At 36.9% G+C, this 22,862-nt stretch overlaps 1 protein-coding gene across 4 annotated transcripts in view; it reads right to left on the reverse strand.

The window, feature by feature from the left end:
* Positions 1-22,862, reverse strand: part of LOC150102971 (transmembrane channel-like protein 7) — a 407,541-nt gene that overhangs the window by 164,526 nt on the left and 220,153 nt on the right. For all 4 annotated transcript variants that reach the window (XM_090398590.1, XM_090398591.1, XM_090398592.1 and 1 more), the window contains one exon: positions 10,278-10,395. In XM_090398590.1, coding sequence (XP_090254716.1) covers positions 10,278-10,395 — 118 coding nt within the window. The remainder of the gene's footprint in view (positions 1-10,277; positions 10,396-22,862) is intronic.

Genomic DNA, 22,862 nt, shown 5'->3' on the forward strand with positions numbered 1-22,862 from the left:
ATCTCTTCCCAAAACTAAAACTCTTCCTTGCTGGTCAGCGTTTTTCTTCATATCAAGAGGTGATTGCAGCTGTAGAGGGGGTATTTTGCAGATCTTACTGAGAACCACTAGAGGGACGGAATAATGGTGTTGGAGCATCGCTGGAATAAAATGTATTAGTCTTGAGGGAGATTATGTTTAAAAATAAAAATAATTTTGAAATTATAAATTCGTTTTTTCATCGTTAGGCCGAAAACTTTTCAGACCACCCTTGTAAGTATTATCAAGTTGTCTATTGGGGGGGGTACTACACTGGTGTGCCATAGAGGTAAGTTTTGGGACCATTGTTGTTATTTAATTTGTATATTAATGATATTGGGATAGGTTAAACTGGTAAATATCCAACTGTTTTGCAGATGATGCAAAACTGGGAGAGTGATGAGGAATCAAGCAGATGCTGTGTCCTGATAGGAGAACTTGAATAGATTGTATGCATGGGCAACAGTATGGAACTGTCAAGTCAATGTTGCCAAGTGTATGGTTCTAAAATTTGATAGGCAGCACAATGCCAAAGTATACACTTGGTGGGAAAATTTTGGTAGAAGTTGAGGAGATAAGAAACCATGGCGTGGTGGAGGACAAGAATCTGAAGTTCAGAGGGCACATTGCAGAAGTTGTGAAGACATTACATCAGATTATGAAGAGGACCTTTTCTTGTAAAAAAGCTGTAGAGGGGTATTTTGCAGATCTTACTGAGAACCACTACAAGGGCGGGATAATGGCGCTGGAGCATCGCTGGAATAAATGTATTGGTCTTAAGGGAGATTATGTTGAAAAATAAAAATAATTTTGAAATTATAAATTCGTTTTTTTATTGTTAGGCTGAGATGTTTTCAGACCAACCTCATTAGTTATTATAGAGGTCCGATTATAAACTAGTCTCTATAACTGTAGTTTTGGTCAAGGTATTAGAGTGGCTGGTTAGGAATAGAATAGAAGATTGGATTGATGGACATAGGGTTCTTTATGATTGACAGCATTTATGATTATTTAAGATAACTAATGTGTTAGTCAAGGGAGAACCATATACAATGATCTTCTAGGACTTTGCAATGGCATTTGATAGATTACTGTATGATAAGTTGGTGTATAAGCTGCAGAGAATGGGAATGGATAATATATTGGTTAGAGGGATTTGATACTGGCTCTCTGAATGATAGCAGGAAGTTGTGTATGATGGAACAGTGTTCAAAAAAAGTAGTGTAACCAGTGGCATGCTCCATGGTTTTGTTTTTGGGCTCTTACTGGTAAACTTATTTGTAAATGATATATCATGTGGACTGACTGTGAATCTTCAGTTGTTTGAAAGTTTATTTTTCACTTGGTCAGACTATAATAAATTTAGTTTAATCCTTTATCCAAGTGTGTGCAAACAAAGTTTGCGCATGAAAGTATCTTCAGGACTGGGGTAAAGTGATACAACACCAGGGCGACTCCTTGCAAAGGTGGAGTAAGCTACATACACTCCTATCTCAGTATCTCCCATAATGCAAAACAAATCTCCTTGTGGATATGTATAATGTTATGCATTAAGGGAAGGGCTACTATCCAGACTAGTTTTGACCTTTATTGAGGTCTCTTCAGTGGGAGCCAGGCCCAAGTGGAGATACCAAGGCAGAAGCATTAGCAAGGTCATCTCCTCCTATAGGAGCTGCCAAACGGTGTGCCACCTTTTTATTAAATTACTCTGGATTTAGAGAAAGATGTTGAAAGTTTATTTTTCACTTGGTCAGACTATAATAAATTTAGTTTAATCCCTTATCCAGGTGTGTGCAAACAAACTGCAAAAACAACAAACAGCTCTCACTGAAGAGACCTCAATAAAGGTCGAAAGTAGTCTGGATAGTGTCCCTTCCCTTAATGCATAACATTATACATATCTGCAAGGAGATGTGTTTTGCATTATGGGAGATACTAAGATAGGAGTGTTGGTAGCTTGCTCCACCTTTGCAAGGAGTCGCCCGGTGTTGTACCACTTTACCCCAGTCCTGAAGATACTTTCAGGCGCAAACTTTGTTTGCACACACTTGGATAAAGGATTAAACTAAATTTACTTCAGTTGTTTGTTGATGATGCAAAGTTGGGGAGAATTATCAGAACCACCGCTGATGTTAATTCCCTTCAGGAAGATTTGTAAATTGACTTTTGCATTGGGAAAATGAGTGGAGTTATGGTTTTAATATTAATAAGTGCAAGGTGTTTCATTTTGGAGTGCAGAAATATAAAGCTGTGTACTATATTGATGGCACTATACTGCAGGAAGTGAATGATATTCAAGATCTGGAAGTGTTGACAATAAACTGAAGCTTAGAGGTCATATTGGAAGCATTGCAAAGACTGCACATTGTATTACTGCTATGAAAAGAAGTACATTAACATGTAGAGATAAGGAGGTAGTTGGCCATTGTATAAAGTACTGGTCAGACCACCACACTTGGACTATTATGCTGAGATTTGGTCACCTTATTTTCATTTTGATGTGGAAATATAAGTGAACTCCAGAGACGAGTGACTAAGACAATATCATTATTCTTGTTGAGAGGCTTATACGCTGGTTAAACATGATAACTAATATTTAAGGAATTGACAGCGTATACTAGAAATATAGATTAAATAAACTTTAATATATACTTTCCGATATTTCGGTGAACGTCACGTTGCCATCTTCTTGGGAACTTACTACAAAGACACGTGCACACAAGTATTAATAACAGCAATGAGACTGAAGCTAGGAAGCTAGCGTTTTCCTAAAGTCCTGATGGTGCCCCTGGCGGGCTATATTGGTAGTTTTTGGCCTTTGGGCTGAAGTTCTTCTGATAAAAGTTTCCCAAATTTGGGGCAGTCTCATGCATCCAAATTTGTTGAGGTTTGGAATGTTCCTAAGGGCCGAGGCTGATTCCATGAATAGTCTTTCATACTTGAACTTGCTGCGGTGTATTACTGTGGCTTTCTTCCATCTTATTCTGTGGCGAGTATCCAGAGCGTGGTCTGCAAGCCCAGAGTGGCTGTACTGGTGAAATCGGATGTAATCCTCGTGTTCTGAGATTCTGATATTTGCTGTCCTGCCTGTTTGGCCAAAGTAGGACAGTTTACAGCTGCAAGCGACCTGGTATACACCAGGTAGGTCTAGGGGAAGTGGTTGGTCTTTGGTGGAGCGGATAAGGGATACCAGTTTTCTATGTGGTCTGTAACAAGTGGTCAAGTCATGTTTTTTTAAGATTTTATTGATTTTTTCCGAGGTGCCTCGGATGTAGGGAATGGTGATGGATTTAGAGTAATCTTTTTTTGTGAAGGGGAGGGGGGTGGTGGGTTGTGGATAACTGGGTTAAGTATTTTTTGGATTTTTTGGAGGGGGTAGCTGTTGGCTGAGAAAGTGTCACGGATGTGATTTAGTTCAGTGGTTAGGGCTTGATCATTAGAAAAGATTATTTTTGCCCTGTTGAATAATGTTTTAATAACTCCATATTGTTGTGAGGGGGGGTGGGGTGGGATTGTTGGTGAATGTATCTGCCTGTATGGGTGGGTTTTCTATAAACTGAGAAAACCAAGGTTCCATCAGGTTGGCGGGTGACTAGTGTGTCTAGGAAGGGGAGGTTATTGTTTTCCTCTTTTTCCAGGGTGAATTTGATTCTAAGGTGTTGGTTGTTTAAGTGTGTTAGGAAGGAGAGGAGTGAATCCGGGCCATGTGGCCAAATAGCGAAAACATCATCAACGTAGCGAAGCCATATGGTAGGTTTTTGTGGGGCTGAGTTTAAGGCTTTCTCTTCAAACGTCTCCATGAAGAAGTTGGCCAAGGGTGGGGAAAGTGGTGAACCCATGGCTGTCCCCTCTATCTGTTTGTAGAATTTTTCCTGCCAAACGAAATAGCCTGAGTTCATTGTAAACTGAAATAGGGCTGAGATATCAGGAGGAAATTTAGCTTGGATTAGCTCTAAGGTTTCTTTGAGGGGGACATTCGTGAATAGGGAGGAGACAAAACTGACCATAATGTCATTATGTTGGAGTGTAAGGTTTTCTATACTGGCTTTGAAGTGGGCTGAGTTTTTTATGTGTGATGGTGTATTGCCAGTATAGTGTGAGAGCGCTTTGGCTAAATGCTTGGCTAGTTTGTAAGTGGGGGAATCAATGCCATCCACTATGGGACGTAATGGCACATTTTCTTTGTGTATTTTTGGGAGCCCATATATGCGGGGGGGGTCTAGAGTTATAGGGTTTTAGTCTGTTGGTAATCTCCACAGGCCAAGAAGTGACCTTCTTAAGGAGCCTATGGAGTTTTCTAATTTGTGAGTTGGTGGGATTGTAATCAATGGGGAGGTAAGTGGAACGATCTAATAATAAAGCCTTGAGCTTACCTGTGTAGTCTTTGTTTCTCTTCAATTCTTGTAGTGCCTTGTATTCACTAATGGATATGTTGGATTTTGGAGGTTTTGCTTTATTGAGAACACAGGCTACATCCAATCTAATATCGTTGGCGAATCCCGTGTTCAATTTGGATCATTAATTCCTCGGCCGGTAATTTCTTAGGAGCAATGGCGAAGTTGTGACCACATGACAGAGCGTGGAGTGCTTCTGGCTTTAAGGTAGCTGACGAAAGGTTAACAACGGTGTTGGCTTGTAGTTTAGGTTTGGACACCGAGTTCTTTATTAATTTATCAAACTTGTTGATATGTCGGCTCCGTACTCGTTCAAATTCTTTTTTAGCTGCCATACACGAGACGTCATGTAGGACCGACCAAAGCTCGTGATTCAGCGTAAGTGAAAGCTCATTTTCTAGCGTTGAAATAGCTCTGTTTATGTCGATACATAACCCTTACATAACCCTGGAAGTTATGTAAGAGTGTGGTGAAGAGGGGTGTGAGGAGTAGATTTTTTTACATAAGTGAATGGAATACATTACCAGAATATGTTGTTAATGTAGGGAGTGTTAAGGATTTTAAGATTCGGTTCAGTTGAATGAACCTCCCATGATGAGTCTGCTGACATCCATGTAGGAAGTTTTAGTAGTAATAATAATGATAATAATCCCTCTATTTATTTTAGAAACTGAACAACCCTAAAAGAAAAAGAATCTACAGCCTCTTGGCTGGAGATTCCAGCCAAGAGGATGCAGGATCAAATCCTGCCATGGGTATGGGTATTTGTGATAATTCTACTAAATGTTGGTGGAAAGGAGACATCTGTAGTACTACTTCCAGAAGAAGGCTTCACTCCCTAAACCACATGAGGTACAGGAGTGACCATATGCTTTCTAGTGATGTCACATGTGAATAACTAACTAACTATACTCTCAACAGATAGAGAAAAAGGAACTGATTGAGACTTTACAATATTAACAACACAGAGTCCAGCTCAACGTACTTCACACCGTATAAACAACTTAGAACTGCTACTAATCCTAAAACTCATGGAATGAATTACCAGAAAATATTGATATTTGGAAATATGAGAGTTGTTTGAAAAGTTTGATAAATTTCCAATAGATAGTGACACAATTCGTTCATTCATACCAGCGTCGGCATGTATAATTTTTTTCATGACCCCTGGCAAAATTTTAGCCATGTGCATGCGCAGTTCTCGTTTGGCAAACATTTAAAATGACCGTTTTCGCATTTTTCACAAAAATGGAGAAAAACGAGTTTCGTGCAGTGATGAAATACTTTCAATGCAAAATAAAGCTGATTTTGCAAAAAATCAATTTGTTAACTTTCCTCTCTCATTCTGTTTAAGTGACCATACCATCTGAGATTAGCTCTGCTAACACATTCCTGAATACTAACAATGGCCAGTTCTTTCCTAATATCTTCATTTTTAATATGACACTGCCATTGATGCTATCTGTTACCTTCTCTAGTCTTTCATCATATATGTGGTTGATAGTTTTTGAGCAAGTGTTTAATTTCTATATCCATATGTTAAAACTGTCATGCTCAGATCTCTTATTTCAACACTGTCATGTATATAGCTACTTTAATGTTTTAATTAAATTCTTTCTTATTCCATATAAATTTATTCAGCTAAATTCCTACCATACTAGCTAAACTAATTTTGTTGTCCATTTCCTCATTTAATTTGCCATCTTCACTAAAAATTAAGTCTAAATAGCTGAAATGTTTTACTTGTTCTACAGCTTCCCCAATCAAGACATAGCTGATATTATCAATGTTTCTGCCTATTTTCACTGTGTCTTTTTATTGCTGATTTTACACTGAGCCATCTTCCTATACCTTCCTCAATTCTAACTGCTGACTTACAACTCAAACATAGACTAAGTATTGCTTGATTTAATGTTCCATTTATACCATATAACTGTAGCTTTTTGAAGAGTTTCCCTCTTGGCTCTTTGTCATATACTTTTCCCAGATCAAAAAAACTTAAATACAAATCCTTATTATATTCCTAAGATTTCTCAACTATTTCTCTTAAAGTGAAAATCTGATCCTGACAACTTCTATTTGGTCAGAATCGACATTGTTCTTCACCAAGCTTCCCTTCGACAATTTTGTTTAAACCGTTTCTCAAGTATACTTGTATAAATCTTACCAGGAACACTGAGTATGGAAATACGTCTGTAATTCTCACATTGTTTTATTTTCCTTTTTACAGTTAGATACTATGAGAGCTCTGCTCCAATCCTCTGGAATTCGATCATATGACTGGGTTTTCTGAATTACGCAATGCAGCTACTGTAAAATTTTTATAACACCTTATCTGAGCATTTCATCTACTCCAGCTACCTTTCAACATTTCAGCTTTTTGATGGCTTTTTCTATTTGAAGTTTGGATATGTATTCCTGACTGCATTCCTGTTGAGTGTTTTCTATTATTGTGCTGCCACTACCTGTTTCATTTAGCAATCTTTCAAAGTATTTATGACAGGCATCCAGAATATATTTCTCTTCAGTTTTCATGTCACCTTTATTATCTCTGATTCTTTTTATAGTACACTTTTCTCCATTTCTAAGATTGTTCATTAGCCTCCAGAATGTTTTATCACATTCCTTATATTTATTTTCTCTGTTGTAAAAAAGTTTTCCCATGACTTTTGTTTAGCTAGTTTTATACAATGCTTTGCTTTCTTACATTTTCCCCTATATTCTAGGGCACACAAGCTAGCTCATTTACCAGGAACTTTCATTATGTTTTCTTCTTTTCCTTGACTGCCTTTTTAACTTCCTGAGTCCACCATGGAGTTCTGATTTTTTTTATCCTTGCAGATTGCCTATCTGGCTGAATCAATCAAAGTTTTCTTTAAGATTTGCTGCAGAGTCTCCAAAGTTAGGTTCATGTTTTCCAACTCTTTAATTTTTTCTTGTTTGATGTTTACGTATTTTGGTCTACAGTTTCACTTCTGAAAGCTATTTGACTTTGGCTCATCTTAAGACTTTCTTATACAGCCTTCTTTTAAATATGAAATCCAATTTCATCCTAGTCAAAACTAAATGGTGATCATTTCCTATTTCAAATCCTCTGTATATGTCTTGAACCAGTGGGAAAATACTGCTATCAACAATATCACAGTCAGTGAGACATTTCGTATTTTTTACCAACATCTCTCCATGTGAATTTATGCACATTTTTTATTTTGAAAAAGGGTGTTAGCAATAACTAGTCCATGTTCTGAACAGAAATCCAGCATGTACTTACTATTATTATTAGCTTTGCTCTTTTATCCAGATTTTCCCAGAACATTTCTATATGCCTGGAATTCTTCTTTAGTAGATACTTTTGTTGGACCATAGGCACACATAAGTCTCATTGTCCAGTTCTCCATTCTGATATCTGCCTACATCACTTTACTTGATATTGCTTGCAATTCAAGAAGATTATCCTTGCATTTAGTGTTGAATACTATAGCTATTTCTTTTTTCCCTGAAAAGAAAATGATCTTGCCTGTTTTTGTTTTCTTTGTTTCAGAAACACTTATTATGTCAGTCTGGTACTTGTTTTCCTTGGAGATATTTGAGCAGTAAGCAATACAGCTGTACTTAGGCAGCATGGTTTCCAACTTTATGTGGAGGAATTCCCCTACTTCAGTTCTTCTACTAGTTCCATTTCTTTTCCATTAATGATTTTTATAGTGACAGTACCAATCTTGAACTCTGTTGATGTTAAATTGGGATGCGTTCCAGTAGCTGACTTAGTGCTGTTCGACCTGGTTTTCTGACAAAAAACAACTGGGGCTTTATTTAACTGGCTGATGCCCAAGCTGGCATCAAATTTTGTTATGCTCTATCAGCATTTTGCATTATGGTTTAAGCCAATAAGAATACAATTTGGTCAGCTAAATCCCAAATTGCTAGCCCATCGTCGATCATTCAGTATCCGGGTAGATACGATATTTAACAGGATGCACCATGAGAAGGTGATGATTGGATATTAGGTCAGAAGCCCGAGTCAGTTCTCTGAATTCCTTAAGACTACATTGAGGTCGTCAACTAGTTATACAACTCTGACACTTAAACACCCTGCCATATACAGGGTGTTCGGGATAAATTTGACATATTTATAATTAATTATATTTTTCCGTAAGTTACATGTATTAACACACACTTCTCTTCATTTAAAAGTTTGGACCCTTCTTCATTCATATACAAGATGTCAGAAAGGATGGATAGCTGGAACCCACCTGAATCATGGAAGAGAATAACTTGTATCATGATGATTCGTGCCGGCCATCAAAATAAGGATATTTCGACTGCTGCCCAATGCTCCCTGAATACAGTAAAAACAATCAGGCATGAACTAGAGACTTGCAATGGTGACTACGAGGATGTAGCAAGAAGAAAGATCCCTAGCAGACGATCTGATTGCGTTCGTACAGCAGAATTCCTCGCAAATCTGCAGGAACAGGTGTTGAAGATCCCTGGCATTGGAATTCGGGCTTTGTCACGTGAAATGAATGTTGCAGCCTCTACTATGAAGCTTGCACTCAATGAAGACCTCCGCTACTACTCATACAAGCGCCACAAAGGTCAGCTGCTTACAGAAAAGGGCCGTGAAAAACGTTTGATAAACGCGAAGAAACTTCTAAGCAAAGTGAAACATCCTGCGGAACCACAAACAATCTGGTTCTTTTCCGATGAGAAAAACTTTTGCCAGGATCAAAAACACAACACGCAGAATAACAGATGGCTTGCATACAGTACAAAGGACATTCCTCGTGTAATGCAGACTAAATTTCCCCAAACTGTGATGGTTTTCGGATGTGTATCCTCTGAAGGCAATGTGATGCCTCCGCATTTTTTCCAAGAGGGCCTCAGGTTGACTTCAGATGGCTACGTGGAGTTGCTAAACACTGTAGTCAAGCCCTGGATAACAAGGGTAGCCAATGGTAGGCCGTATGTATGGCAGCAGGATTCGGCCCCTTGCCACACCTCTGGGAAAAGTCAAAAATGGTTGTCTGAAAATTTCTACGACTTCACCAGTCCAAATGTTTGGCCTCCAAACTCCCCAGACCTTAACCCCATGGATTATTTTGTATGGGGCACAGTTGAAAAAGACACCAATCGCACTTCCAGTAATACAAAAGCCCAGTTAATGGATAAAATTAAAACAGTTTTTGCGGCCCTTCCCAGGGAGACTGTAGCATCAGCTTGTTCAAGGTTCCGAAGCAGGATTGAAGCTGTGATCGATGCTAATGGTGGTTATTTTGAGTAAATCTTGTTGATAGTATTGTAATTAACTCTGCCTGTAATGTTTTTTGTCAATTCATTAAATTTAATAGATACAAAGAAGATTTTCTTTTTCCTTACGAAACTGTCAAATTTATCCCGAACACCCTGTAAGTTGTAAAGGAGTTATTACCAGATTAACACAGATGAGGGTTTTCATAAAATGGGGGAAAAGTGGGGAGAGAAAAGAGGCCATCCCTGGAAGACATATAAAGAGGGGGTGTGAGCAGAGAAATGAGAAAGAGGTTTTTTTGCATGGAGTGGTGAGTGATTGGAATTTGTCTGAGGAATGGTTTGATGAGCTGAGAGTGTGCGTGTGTGTGTGAGAGAGAGAGAGAGAGAGATGGAGATCCCCTCCTCCCACAGTGAGTCTTTTTGAATACATGGAGGTCTGATAATAAACATAATAATAATAAAATCAATTAAATAAGACATTTTTCTAGCAGAAGAGAACATATATATTTTGAATTTTGGATCAAAAGTAATATCTATGAAAGAAGCACACTGGTTTTTACTTCATCTGTCACACACATGTACAAAAAATGTCGCATAAAAAATTATACTTGCCATCATTGTTTTGCAATGTCCTGATCCATATCCACATAACAATCTTGGAACACATGCTATCTGCTTATAGAATGAAATTACCAAGATGCCAATGGAGACTAATTTAAGGAATACTATCCTGAAAATAAGAACAAATATTCTAAATTTAGTGGATAACTGGTAAGAGAGAAATTCAATTCTGCAAATCCATAATTATAAAAAGATCACCATTCCTATTTGTGATTAAAGAAGAAAACAGTTTCAGAAGAATTTCTGCAGAAGTTCTTGATCAAGAACTGCAGAAATGTTGATCCTGTTATAAAATTTAAACTGTGTAACTTATATCCTCTTCAAAACAATATAGTACTTTTTAGCATGTTTCTTTCAAAATATACGAGGGCTGTTCAATAAGTAATAAGACTAATTTTACTGTTGCGAAACCACTCATTACAATATTAATTTCTGTGGAATAAAGAAATGTTGCTGTCTGCATTAACAAAAGAGGCTGATAGATGGTGTATACGGGCTGATGTGCCAGTGTCACATGACTAAATGCAAGCTTGTTTCGGCGTGCCTACGAGCCGTGACCAGTCGTCGAAATGGAAGTGTCCTTGGAACAGCGTTATGCAATGAAATTTTGTGTGTGTTTGCAAAAAATCGGCATCAGACAATTTTAACATGATACGCGAAGCTTTCCACGATGAAGCAATGTCGAGGGCAAGTGTTTTTCGCTGGCACAAAACTTTTAAGGAAGGAAGGCAAAATGTGGAAGATCTTGAACGTGAGGGAAGACCTTCAACGTCCATCACAGAGACAATGATCAACACAGCAGCGATTGTCATCAAGAAGGATTGCAGAATTACAGTACACCAGCTGCATGTTGTCCTGAATATTTCTGTGGGAAGTGTTCACTCAATCATGGCCGAACATTTGGGACTGAAACGTCTTTGTGCCCGATGGATTCCCAAACTCTTGACACCAAAGCAAATGCAGCATCGAGTGGATGTGTGCACAGAATGGAAAGAAAGACTGGAACAAGAAGGCAACAACTTCTTAAAATGCATCATTACAGCAGATGAAGCTTGGTTGTATCACTATGACCCTACAATGAAACAACAAAGCAGTGAATGGAAGCATCCGTCTTCGCCTACCCCCAAGAAAGCAAAAACTGTAAAATCTGCTGGTAAAGTTATGACCATAATGTTTTTTGCCTACGAAGGCATTGTTTACCAACACGATGTAGAACCTGGGAATACTGTAAACAGCTCATACTATGCGGATGTTTTACGGACAATGGTACAGCACGTCAAAAGGAAGCGTCCATTGCTGAAGAATGGCTTCTTATTGCATATTCTTATTGCACGATAATGCAAGGCCACATATTGCTGGTTGTGTAGTGGACGTTTTGCAGAAGAACAACAGAGATATCTTACGACACCCTCCATACAGTCCTGATCTCGCACCGTGCAATTTCTGGCTGTTTCCTCATCTCAAGAAACCACTAAGAGGCTACTATTTCGAAAGCAACAAATCATGTGTAAAAGCTGTAGAGGCGGTTTTGAAAGAACTCTCAAAAAACGGACTTTCACATGTGTTTAAGAAGTGGACGCAACATTGGGACAAACGCATCGTGTCTCACGGTAGTTACTTCGAAAAAGACCATGTAAATGATGATGATTAAAGGTAATCTGTTTTCTGTATAAATATAGTCTTATAACTTATTGAACAGCCTACGTATATTGTTGTGACTGCTTAGTTTGTCATTTGCTATCTATTAACAAAACTTATCACATACAGAATATGATTTAACAGTGCATGCAGTTGATATTTTAATTATTTTCTTTTATTTTGTCGTGGTATTTATATTTAAAGACATTTGATTTTAGCATTGTCTAATGTACATAGTAATATACAAATTAGTTTAAAATGATTTAAAATGAACAGTCAAACCAGCTCCTTGAATACACACATCTACAGACATAAGATGCTCCTGGAATAAGTATTAACCAACCTATTCCATAAGATTTCAGTTTCGAACATCTACATGGTGAAGTGGGTCTACATGTGAATGTAAATCGGAACAACCTTTCTATCAAGCATTTATAAGTTGCCATGTATGTTCAATGCAAAGTTCAAAATAACAAAAACAAAACAGTAAATAAAGAAAAATATAGCTCTTTCAAGATATAGAGCCTAAAAGGTTTTAATGTGGCAAGTTTGGAAAATATAATAAGGATATTGAATATCGTTTATCATTTTAAAACCAAATAAATGAAACATCAGTGTTGAATTTTACAGAGAGTTTATGTGAATTTTATGCAAATAAAGCTTCAGCATAGGAGCTGCCTTGGGCTGCACCACTTAAAAGATGTGAACTCTGACCAAGAGCCAATATATATTCACCTTTTATTAGTGCATCAATTAGGTTGTTTTACTAGATGAAAGCTCTTTTGAATTGTTGATTCTCATTTGAGACCCAGCAGAAAGTTGGGTTTCATTTGAGTGCAGAAAGTGATCAGGTGGGGCATAGAGATTCAGTTTTGGAGATTTAGAGAGATTTAGTTTTGGAGCTATTGGAAATAGTGACCTTTTAGGTTACTCACAAGTTTTTGGAACTGGAAATATGAACAAATTGAATTGTCTGTGACTAGCTCCCACTAAGATATTTGCTAAAGTAATTAGGAATTATAGACATGTTAACACTAGAATATTTTAATATTTGCCAAATATTTCAGTCTGAAACTAACAGACTATCTTCAGTGGCTACATAGGAACAGTTTTAACAAGGTGGAATACCAACAATTGATCATTCAAAAGTAGAATGAGCCGTATAATGTTACATTGCTAAGCATTAAAGAGAGGAAAAATTTCATCAGTGTTGACTAAATTATAGGTATTAACCACCTTACTGGCCATTATGGATCAAATACGCATCCTCATATGCTTCGTATCCATGATATATTTCAATGTAATATCAATGGTATTACAATTTTAATATGCACTTCGCATCCATGGTTCATATATACATCTTGGCTGGTAGGGTGGTTAATTCACAATTTCATATAATAATCTTAATTAATAAATAACATTAAACTAATGTAGGAATTAAAATTCTCAATTAAAATTAAATTAAATTTAAATTAAATTAAGGTCTCAAAAAAAAAAAAAAAAAATGGGAGCCTGTGTAGCTCAATGGATGTGGCGTTTGCCAACCACCGCGCTTGGCCGCACGAAGGAAGACTTGGTTTCGAGTCTAGTCGGCGACTAGAGGAAATTTTTCTAAGCCTTTCTTCGGCCGGTTCCCGAGTTAGTCGATCTCTGGCACGGGCAAGCAGGTTTTTCCTCCAGGAAACTCGGGTTTTTCGTCCTGTAAACTCAAGAAAATCGACCGTAGAACCCACATTATTTCAGACATTAAATATATTGTGTTAGGGACCACGAGATGGCGGCACATTTGAGCCGTCTCTCTTCACTGAGTACCGCTTAATTAGTGATAGCCTTGGGCCATCTATCTCTGATTGGTACCAGTGGAGATTGAACTGCCCACTCAGTCTCCAAAAGTTAGATGGGGCTAAATGGCCTCGCCTACTCCCCCTATACGGGGAATAAAAAGGCGTTAGCTGATTTTTTTTTTTTTTTTTTTTTAAATATATATATATATATATATTTTAATGTGTTATCCGGATTAAACTTTCCCAGATTTTTGATAAGGGAGCTGAAGTAAGGCCTCAGTAATCTCTTTGAATAGGCATTCAAATTTATAGCGACACCCATGTAGAAGGCGAGTCTTGGACCAGATGATGGTCCAAGCCTCGCCTCAAACATCAAACGAATTCAAGAACATCAGTCATACATTTTGCACAACAAATTAGATTAGTCTGGATTAGCTCAGCAAGGGAGAGAGACAAGCCACAACATCCTCTGTTCCAAGACTCACCTTCTATACAGATATCGCTATAAATTCTAACACCTATTTAAAGAGAGTGCTGAGGACTTACTTCAATGCCCTAACTTGAATTGAGATGACTGTACATCCTTATCAAAAATATGGGGAAAGTTTAATCTGGATAACACATTAAAATATACAGGGTGTTCGGGATAAATTTGACAGTTTCGTAAGGAAAAAGAAAATCTTCTTTGTATCTATTAAATTTAATGAATTGACAAAAAAACATTACAGGCAGAGTTAATTACAATACTATCAACAAGATTTACTCAAAATAACCACCATTAGCATCGATCACAGCTTCAATTCTGCTTCGGAACCTCGAACAAGCTGATGCTACAGTCTCCCTGGGAAGGGCCGCAAAAACTGTTTTAATTTTATCCATTAACTGGGCTTTTGTATTACTGGAAGTGCGATTGGTGTCTTTTTCAACTGCGCCCCATACAAAATAATCCATGGGGTTAAGGTCTGGAGAGTTTGGAGGCCAAACATTTGGACTGGTGAAGTCGTAGAAATTTTCAGACAACCATTTTTGACTTTTCCCAGAGGTGTGGCAAGGGGCCGAATCCTGCTGCCATACATACGGCCTACCATTGGCTACCCTTGTTATCCAGGGCTTGACTACAGTTAGCAACTCCACGAACAAAGCCCGAATTCCAATGCCAGGGTTCTTCAACACCTGTTCCTGCAGATTTGCGAGGAATTCTGCTGTACGAACGCAATCAGATCGTCTGCTAGGGATCTTTCTTCTTGCTACATCCTCGTAGTCACCATTGCAAGTCTCTAGTTCATGCCTGATTGTTTTTACTGTATTCAGGGAGCATTGGGCAGCAGTCGTAATATCCTTATTTTGATGGTGGGCACGAATCATCATGATACAAGTTATTCTCTTCCATGATTCAGGTGGGTTCCAGCTATCCATCCTTTCTGACATCTTGTATATGAATGAAGAAGGGTCCAAACTTTTAAATGAAGAGAAGTGTGTGTTAATACATGTAACTTACGGAAAAATATAATTAATTATAAATATGTCAAATTTATCCCGAACACCCTGTATATATATATTTTTTTGAGACCTTAATTTAATTTTAATTTAATTTAATTGAGACTTAATTCCTACATTAGTCTAATGTTATTTATAAATTAAGATTATTATATGAAATTTTGAATTAATACCTATAATTTAGTCATCACTCTGATTAAATTTTTCCTTTCTTTAATGCTTAGCAATGTAACATCACACGGCTCGTTCTACTTTTGAATGATCAATTGTTGGTAATTCACCTTGTTAAAAACTGTTCCTACATAGCCACTGAAGATAGTCTGTTAGTTTCAGACTGAAATATTTGGCAAATATTAAAATATTCTTTGTTAGCATGTCTATAATTCCTAATTATAATGTCACAAGTGTCTCTCAAGAATAAAATTTGCTAAAGTAGTCTTGATTGTTAGATTTCACTAGATGTTTGTTTACGGCATAGCTTCTACTGACCTAGCCTTGATTGAGGTCCTTCAGTGAACACTTGCCAAGTGATGTTCTTGCTGGCTGCTTGAGGAGGCTTGTGTTTAGATTGATGATAGGATTTTGCTTGTCACCAAGTTCAGATGAGCTTTAGCAGGTGTTGTATGGCAGAACCACAGAGTTTATTAGTAACCAAGAGTAATTGAGTTACACTGATCCATTTGGGTCACTCATTGAGTTTAGAGTGATCTGAACAATCGCAATAGTTTTGCAAGACCAGTTCTTGAACTTATACAGCTCAGGAACTGGTCTCTGATGACAACAAACACGAACAGACAGTTACACAAGTGAAACCTAATGAATTCACTAATAAAAGTTTTTGCTTGGCAACAACGCAAATTATACTTGACATGAAATTATATTCTTGTTTAATCCTCTATCCACATGTAAGCAAACAAAGTTGGTGTGAAGAATCTTGCTGACAGGTGACTTGTATATAGAGGCTGTTGACTTCATATCAGTTGCCTTTAGTATTCCACAATGCAAAGCATCCTTATTTTCAGATGAACAGGATTGCCAGAATTAAACTTCCCCTATTCAGAGTCTTATGTAGCTTGTTTTAACAACCAAATATCACCAAATTTGGTAGGGAGATTAATCAAGATAAGGGTAGAAGTATTCTGATTAAAAAAAAAAAAATTAAAAAGACACTGCAAGGAGAAATATGGTGCATGATAGCCCAGGAAGCCAAAAATTTGCATAAAACAAAGTTGAACACCTGTTTTGCTGGCACCATAAGAGCTATAAAGTAAAGGGAAACTTCACAATGCCTTTATTATTCTATTGCTTAGAGTTTTAATGATGCCATATTGTTGAGAGGGATTGTGATGGATTATTAAAACTCTAACAAATAGAGCCCATAATCTTTGTTCCAGTGGAACTTCTTTCAACTGAACTCAACCACATACATAATGCCTTCCTTTCCAATGGCTACAATAATTCCATTTCCGCTTGGAGGCGCAGTGCCTAATAGTCATGTGAAATAGTATTGCATAGTAAACATTTCAATTAGTATCTTATTTTAAAAAATGTATAATAATACTTGGCATTATAACAGTGGCAAGTGGGACAGTCTCTGCAACTTCTATGCCTCATTCCCATGGTTAGACTATTGCTTCCAACCTTCCAACCCAAACACATGCACCAAACTCATAACCAAAGTAATCCTCACTGGCATGGAATCATACATTCCCCACAGTGCTCTGACCTGCCGTTCCCTAACTAAACTCTGGTTTTCCAAAAGATGCATCAAGGCTGTACAAATGAAAAACCAAACATACCATTACTGGCTCAAATCAAGAACTCCAACCTCCTTTAGAGCTTATACCACAGCCCAAAATAAATGCAAAAAAAACAAAAAACAATCAATGCTTGCTTCCAAAACAGAGTTCGAAAGACCAAAGAGCAGGAAATTAGCAGCCTGTCCAAATGGCAGCTGAGCCTTTTGGTCCCTCACCAAAGCAATCCTTGTAACTTCTGCCCAACACTATTCCTGCCTCTGTCATACCTAGATGGCTCCACTGCATCATCACCTACAGAAAAGGCCAATCTCCTGGCCTCACACTTTGCTTCCAATGCATGCATAATTGACAATGGCAATTTCCCCCAACCATTCCAGATGCCCAACATACAATGCCCATTATATCCTTTTGCCAGAAAGAGATCGGCAAAATACTGTCTGATTAGACACAAAAAAGCCTCCTGGCCCTGATGGCATTCATCCAATTGTCCTGAAGGTTTGTGTACCAGAAAGGTCTCCTGTCTTATGTGCTTATGTATACTATCTTACTCCACTCCACTATCCCACAGTTCTGGAAATTGGCCTATATTCAACCCATTCCCAAGAAGGGCGACAAGTCACTGCCGTCCAACTACTGCCCCATCTCGCTCACCTCAGTCCTGTCTAAAGTAATGGAAAAAATCATCAATTCCCAACTCCTACACTACCTTGAAGCTACCCATCTAATAAATGACCGCCAGTATGAATTCTGTCACTGCCGATCAACAGGAGATCTGCTCACATATGTCACCCATCTTTGGACAAATGCCATAGAGAAGTCTGGCGAATCTCAAGCGGTTGGACTTGATATCTCCAAGGTGTTTGACCAGGTCTGGCACAAGGACTTACTAAGCAAGCTGCCATCGTTTGGTCTATCTCAAGACCTCTGTAGTTGGATTGCCAGCTTTCTGTCTGGACGCACACTATATGTGGTGGTGGTGGATGGCTCATTATCCTCTCACCATTCAACTAATGCCAGGGTTCCTCAAGGTTCTGTCATCTCACCAACACTGTTCCTACTATATATCAATGACCTACTTCAGCTTACCTCCAACCCAATACACAGTTTTGCAGATGACAGCACATTGCACTCCTCCCTTTCTTTTGATAAACCTTACTCCACACAACTCACCTCAACCTACAGAACAGCAAGTGTACCACTGCCCTTAATTCAGACCTCCAAGCCATCCTCCAATGGCGTTCAGATAACCTAGTCAATTTCAGTGCAAATAAAACCCAGTACGGTCTCATTTCTCATAAAAAAGAATCATTTTCTCCCAGTATTATTTTTGACAATACCCAAATTTCCAGACAATCTGAGATTTCTCTTCTTGGAATTACTCTGACATCAATGTTTATGCTTCTCCTGGCATAAACACAAAACAACCATTGTACCCTCAGCTTCTAAAAAGCTAGGATTTTTCTTTTGCTCAAGACATTACTTCACCCCTGAACAGCTGTTAACCTGATACAAATCACAAATCTGCCCAACCATCGAATACTGCTCTCACATATGGGGTGCCCCCCCCCAAAAAAAAAAACTCCCTCAAAATGCTCGATTCAATACAGAGGAGAGCAATCAGACTTATTAATGATCCATCTCTTACCAACTCACTCACCCACACTTTCGCACAGACAATCTCTACACTATGTGTTTTCTACAAATATTTCCATGGAAAATGTTCATCTGAAATAGCATCAATAATTCCCCCACTTAGTACTAAGCTCACTGGAACACATGCAGCTGCTGCTCAACAACCCTACACAGTGCACCTTGAAACCCACAGAACAAGTTTCTTCTCCTCCTCCTTCATCCCTGCAACTGCAATACTATATAATAGTCTTTCCCTTGATGTGTTCCCTAAGGAATACAATATACAGTCATTCAAATCCAATGTGAACAAGTACCTTCTTTCCCAACCCATACATGGTACTAATGTACTAGGTTTCTACCAACCTCTCATGTATGGGCTCAATATTAAAAAAAAAAAAAAAAAAAAAAAAACATAATGGTAGTCCGCTGCAAAGTTCATGAAGAGACATGTAGTGATGTTACATCTGTTATGAAGTGTGCAGACAGGTGCAAAAGTAGTTATGATTTTTATTCTGCTGGTCTTGGCGAAAGCCAGTTTAAAAAGCTCTCCAAAGACAGGAAACAAAACTGGAAATGTGCTTTGTGCAAATTTGGCAAGCAACAAAGACCTGCTCAGTGTTTCAACTCTTTGTTACATGACGGAACACCATTCCAATGCTAGCAAACGCCGCAGGCAACTTCTCTCAGGGATGATGACTCGTGCTCTCCAGAGATTAGTAACACAGACAATATATGTTTAACAGAATTAATGGGATTAATAAAAGAATTAAAAAAAAGACGTCAACGACAAGAAGCTCGACTGAATATACCTCAAACAAAACAGATGACTTTCTGACTATCATTGCTGGCTTGACACAAGAAGTTAAGGAACTAAAAAAAACAAAGAACTTTGAACTAGTAAATACAAATATCGAGCTGCATAGGGAGCTTAAAAAAATTCATGAAACAGTGGATGACTTGAATCAACAGGCAATTAGCTCAAACCAAGAAATTGTTAGTGTTCCTCATGAGCCACATGAAAATATGCATGAAATAGCAAAGAAAATTGTATATAAAATCAAGATCAACTATAATGAAGATGATATTGAGGCAATACATTATGTTTGTAGTGGGCAGAAAAAGAGAGCAATGCCTATCATTATAAAATTTAAAAGTAAAGCGATCAGAGACAAATGGCTGGATGGAAACAAAAGTATCAAATATAGACTAAGTACAACAGATATATGTGACAATTTTAGGGATAGCAAAATATATCTAAACGAGCACTTGACTGTAAACCTAAAGCATCTACTGTTTATTGCCAAGAAACGTAAAGAAGAAATCCACTACAAATATCTCTAGGTCAAACTTTTCATGAGAAGAGACGACACATCTAAAATATGGGAAATCAGATGTGAATAAGACTTGCCTAAACTCCGAGAAAACAGCCAGAGTAATAACTAATTATGAACAACAACGGGAGATGAGAATAAAACTGTGATGTCACTTTTCATAAAAGTGTAATTTGTCATGATTTGTAGAATTAAGAAACTTTTTATATTCAGACACTATAAGTACCTTGAATATTTTGCATATAAATATAATAAGTATTTGAGATAAATTAGAACACATAGAATTACTACTCGACAATTTAAACTATCAGTTAGATGTTCTGATATTAACAAAACTCTGGGTTAAAGATGAAGAAATTGATTTGTACCATTTAAGCGAATTTAAAAATTATTATCAATGTAGAAATTATAACAAATCTGGAAGTGTAATTATCTTTTTTTTGAAATTCCATATCTGTTAATAACATTACTAACATAAAAATGAAAACAGCTGAAAATGTCAATTTATATTTAGAACATCATAATATATATATATAATGGCTTTATATAGGTCGCATTGTTACACAAGAGTCCAAATTTATACAAGAACTCGAGTGTAGTCTAGATGAGATCAGAAGTAACAATGTTCTCATAATTGAGGATATGAATATTGACTTGCTGAGGAATAGCAGTTCCTCTCAAGATTATCTAGATTTACTTGCCATGCATGGACTCGAACAATATATTAATGTCCCCACGAGAGAATTTAATGAGTAGAACGTGCCTAGATCATGTATTCAGGAGGACTTTAAGTGGAAACAAAATCCAAGCAGTTCTGTGCCAACCTCTCGCAGATCACTTTCCAATCGGTATTAATTTGCAAGTACAGCACAGAGATAGTACAACCGAAAACATTCCCTACACAACAATTAACTCCAGAGTATTGAAGCGTAACTTGAGAACTGTCTCTTGGGAAGAGATATGAAGGAAACAAATATTGATACCTCATATCATAAATTTATTGCAATATTAAACAAAAAAAATACAAGACTCAATTAAAGTTAAAATAATAGACAAAATGAAAGAAAGCCCTGGTTTACACAGGAAATCAGGCACTAAATAAAAATAAGAGATAAAGTGTATAAAAGGTTTAAAAAATACCCACACAATTAATATTATGAACACAGTTGCAAGTAATATAGAAATCTAATACACCATAATTTAAAAGAAAGTAAACACAAATATTACAGAAATGAATTCCTAAAATGCCAAGGAAACCCCAGGAAAAAAATGGAAATTTGTGAATAAATTAATTGACAAAGATATGCACAAACAAACCCTCCCAATACTTAAAGATATCGATAGGAATAGAGAAAATGGAGACAGAAGATTAGCTGAAGAATTCGATAATTACTTTGCCACAGTCAGTGAAAGCATTCTGAAAAATGCTAAAACCACCCCTCAGAATTGCACTCCCAAGAGAATTGATAATTCCATATATCTTTTCCACACCTGTGAAAACAAAATCAAAAGTGTTATAGCTAGCCTAAAAACAACCAACTTCAGGATACGATGGTATTAACAATAGCATTGTGAAAGAATGCCAAACGTACATTATAGAACCAGTAATGTACATTTTTAACTTATCACTGATGACAGGCACGTTTCCATTGGATTTTAAGGAGGCCGTAGTTGTACCTATTTACAAAAAAGGGAAACAAAAATAACTTGAAAAATTACAGACCGATCTCCCTTCTATCAGTCTTTTCGAAAATATTAGAGAAATTGGTAAAAATCAGACTCATGAAATTTTTGGACAAAAACAACTTCTTTTCAAAGAATCAGTTTGGGTTCAGACAAAAGTTTAGCACAGAACATGCTTTACTGAACTTCACAAACACAGTTTATACTTTCCTCAATGAACATAAACTAACATTAGCAGTATTTCTAGATATACACAAAGCTTATGACACTGTATTATCACATGAAATTTTAATTTAAAAAAAAATAGAAATCCTAGGAATATGAGGTACTGCCCTGAACTGGTTCAAAAATTACTTAAATGCCAGATCACAAATTGTAAAAATAAACAACAGCTATAGCAGCTCCAAAATAGTAGACTGTGGTGTACCATAAGGATCTGTCTTAGGACCAATTTTATTTAATATTTATATCAATGACTTCTGCAATCTTAAACTAAACAGTAAAATAAATACTTTTGCAGATTATACAGTACTAATTTTCTCTACATAATACACAGCCAAACAAATGCAAACCATAGTGGATGCTAATCTTTTAAAAGTAGCAAATTGGTTCCAGTCAAATAGAACTCAGTCTGAATATCTCAAAAACTAAATATGTAAATTTTCACTTGCAAAATACAATAGGCAAAATGAACTTCACTGTACAATTAATTTTGCATGATTGGAATTGCAAGACAAATTCAAATTGCAATTGTGAGGAAATAGAAAAAGTAAATGTAATAACTTACTTGGGATTAAAAATTGATGGTAATTTAAGCTGGAAACTGCATATTACTGATGTCATAAATAAACTAAGGATCATGTTAAACAGATTTTACTACCTAAATAGATTCTTAAATTTAAATATGTTAAAAATATTATATTCTGCTTGGATTCAAAGCACACTGCAATATGGTATATTAAGTTGGGGAGGATTCTATCACACTATGCTGAAACTTTTATCTTGACTCAGAATGAAGTACTTCAAATCTTAACTAGAAACAAATAAAAGGATACTGCAATGTGTAATAAATACACCATACTAAACATACTATCCCTTAGATATTTATATGCCTATAGGGTACTATTATTCATAAAAAATGACAACAAACACGCAAATATCAAACAAAATGCTTTCTTTAGTAGACATGAGGGCGTAAAATATATAGTTCCTAAAGCAAATAAAGAGGCAATACACAAACATCATACTTAT

The sequence above is a fragment of the Typopeltis vanoorti genome, chromosome 9 (genome assembly GCF_054136105.1).
Source record: "Typopeltis vanoorti isolate ZY-2024b chromosome 9, IOZ_Tvanoo_1.0, whole genome shotgun sequence".
NCBI classification, from domain to species: domain Eukaryota; kingdom Metazoa; phylum Arthropoda; class Arachnida; order Uropygi; family Thelyphonidae; genus Typopeltis; species Typopeltis vanoorti.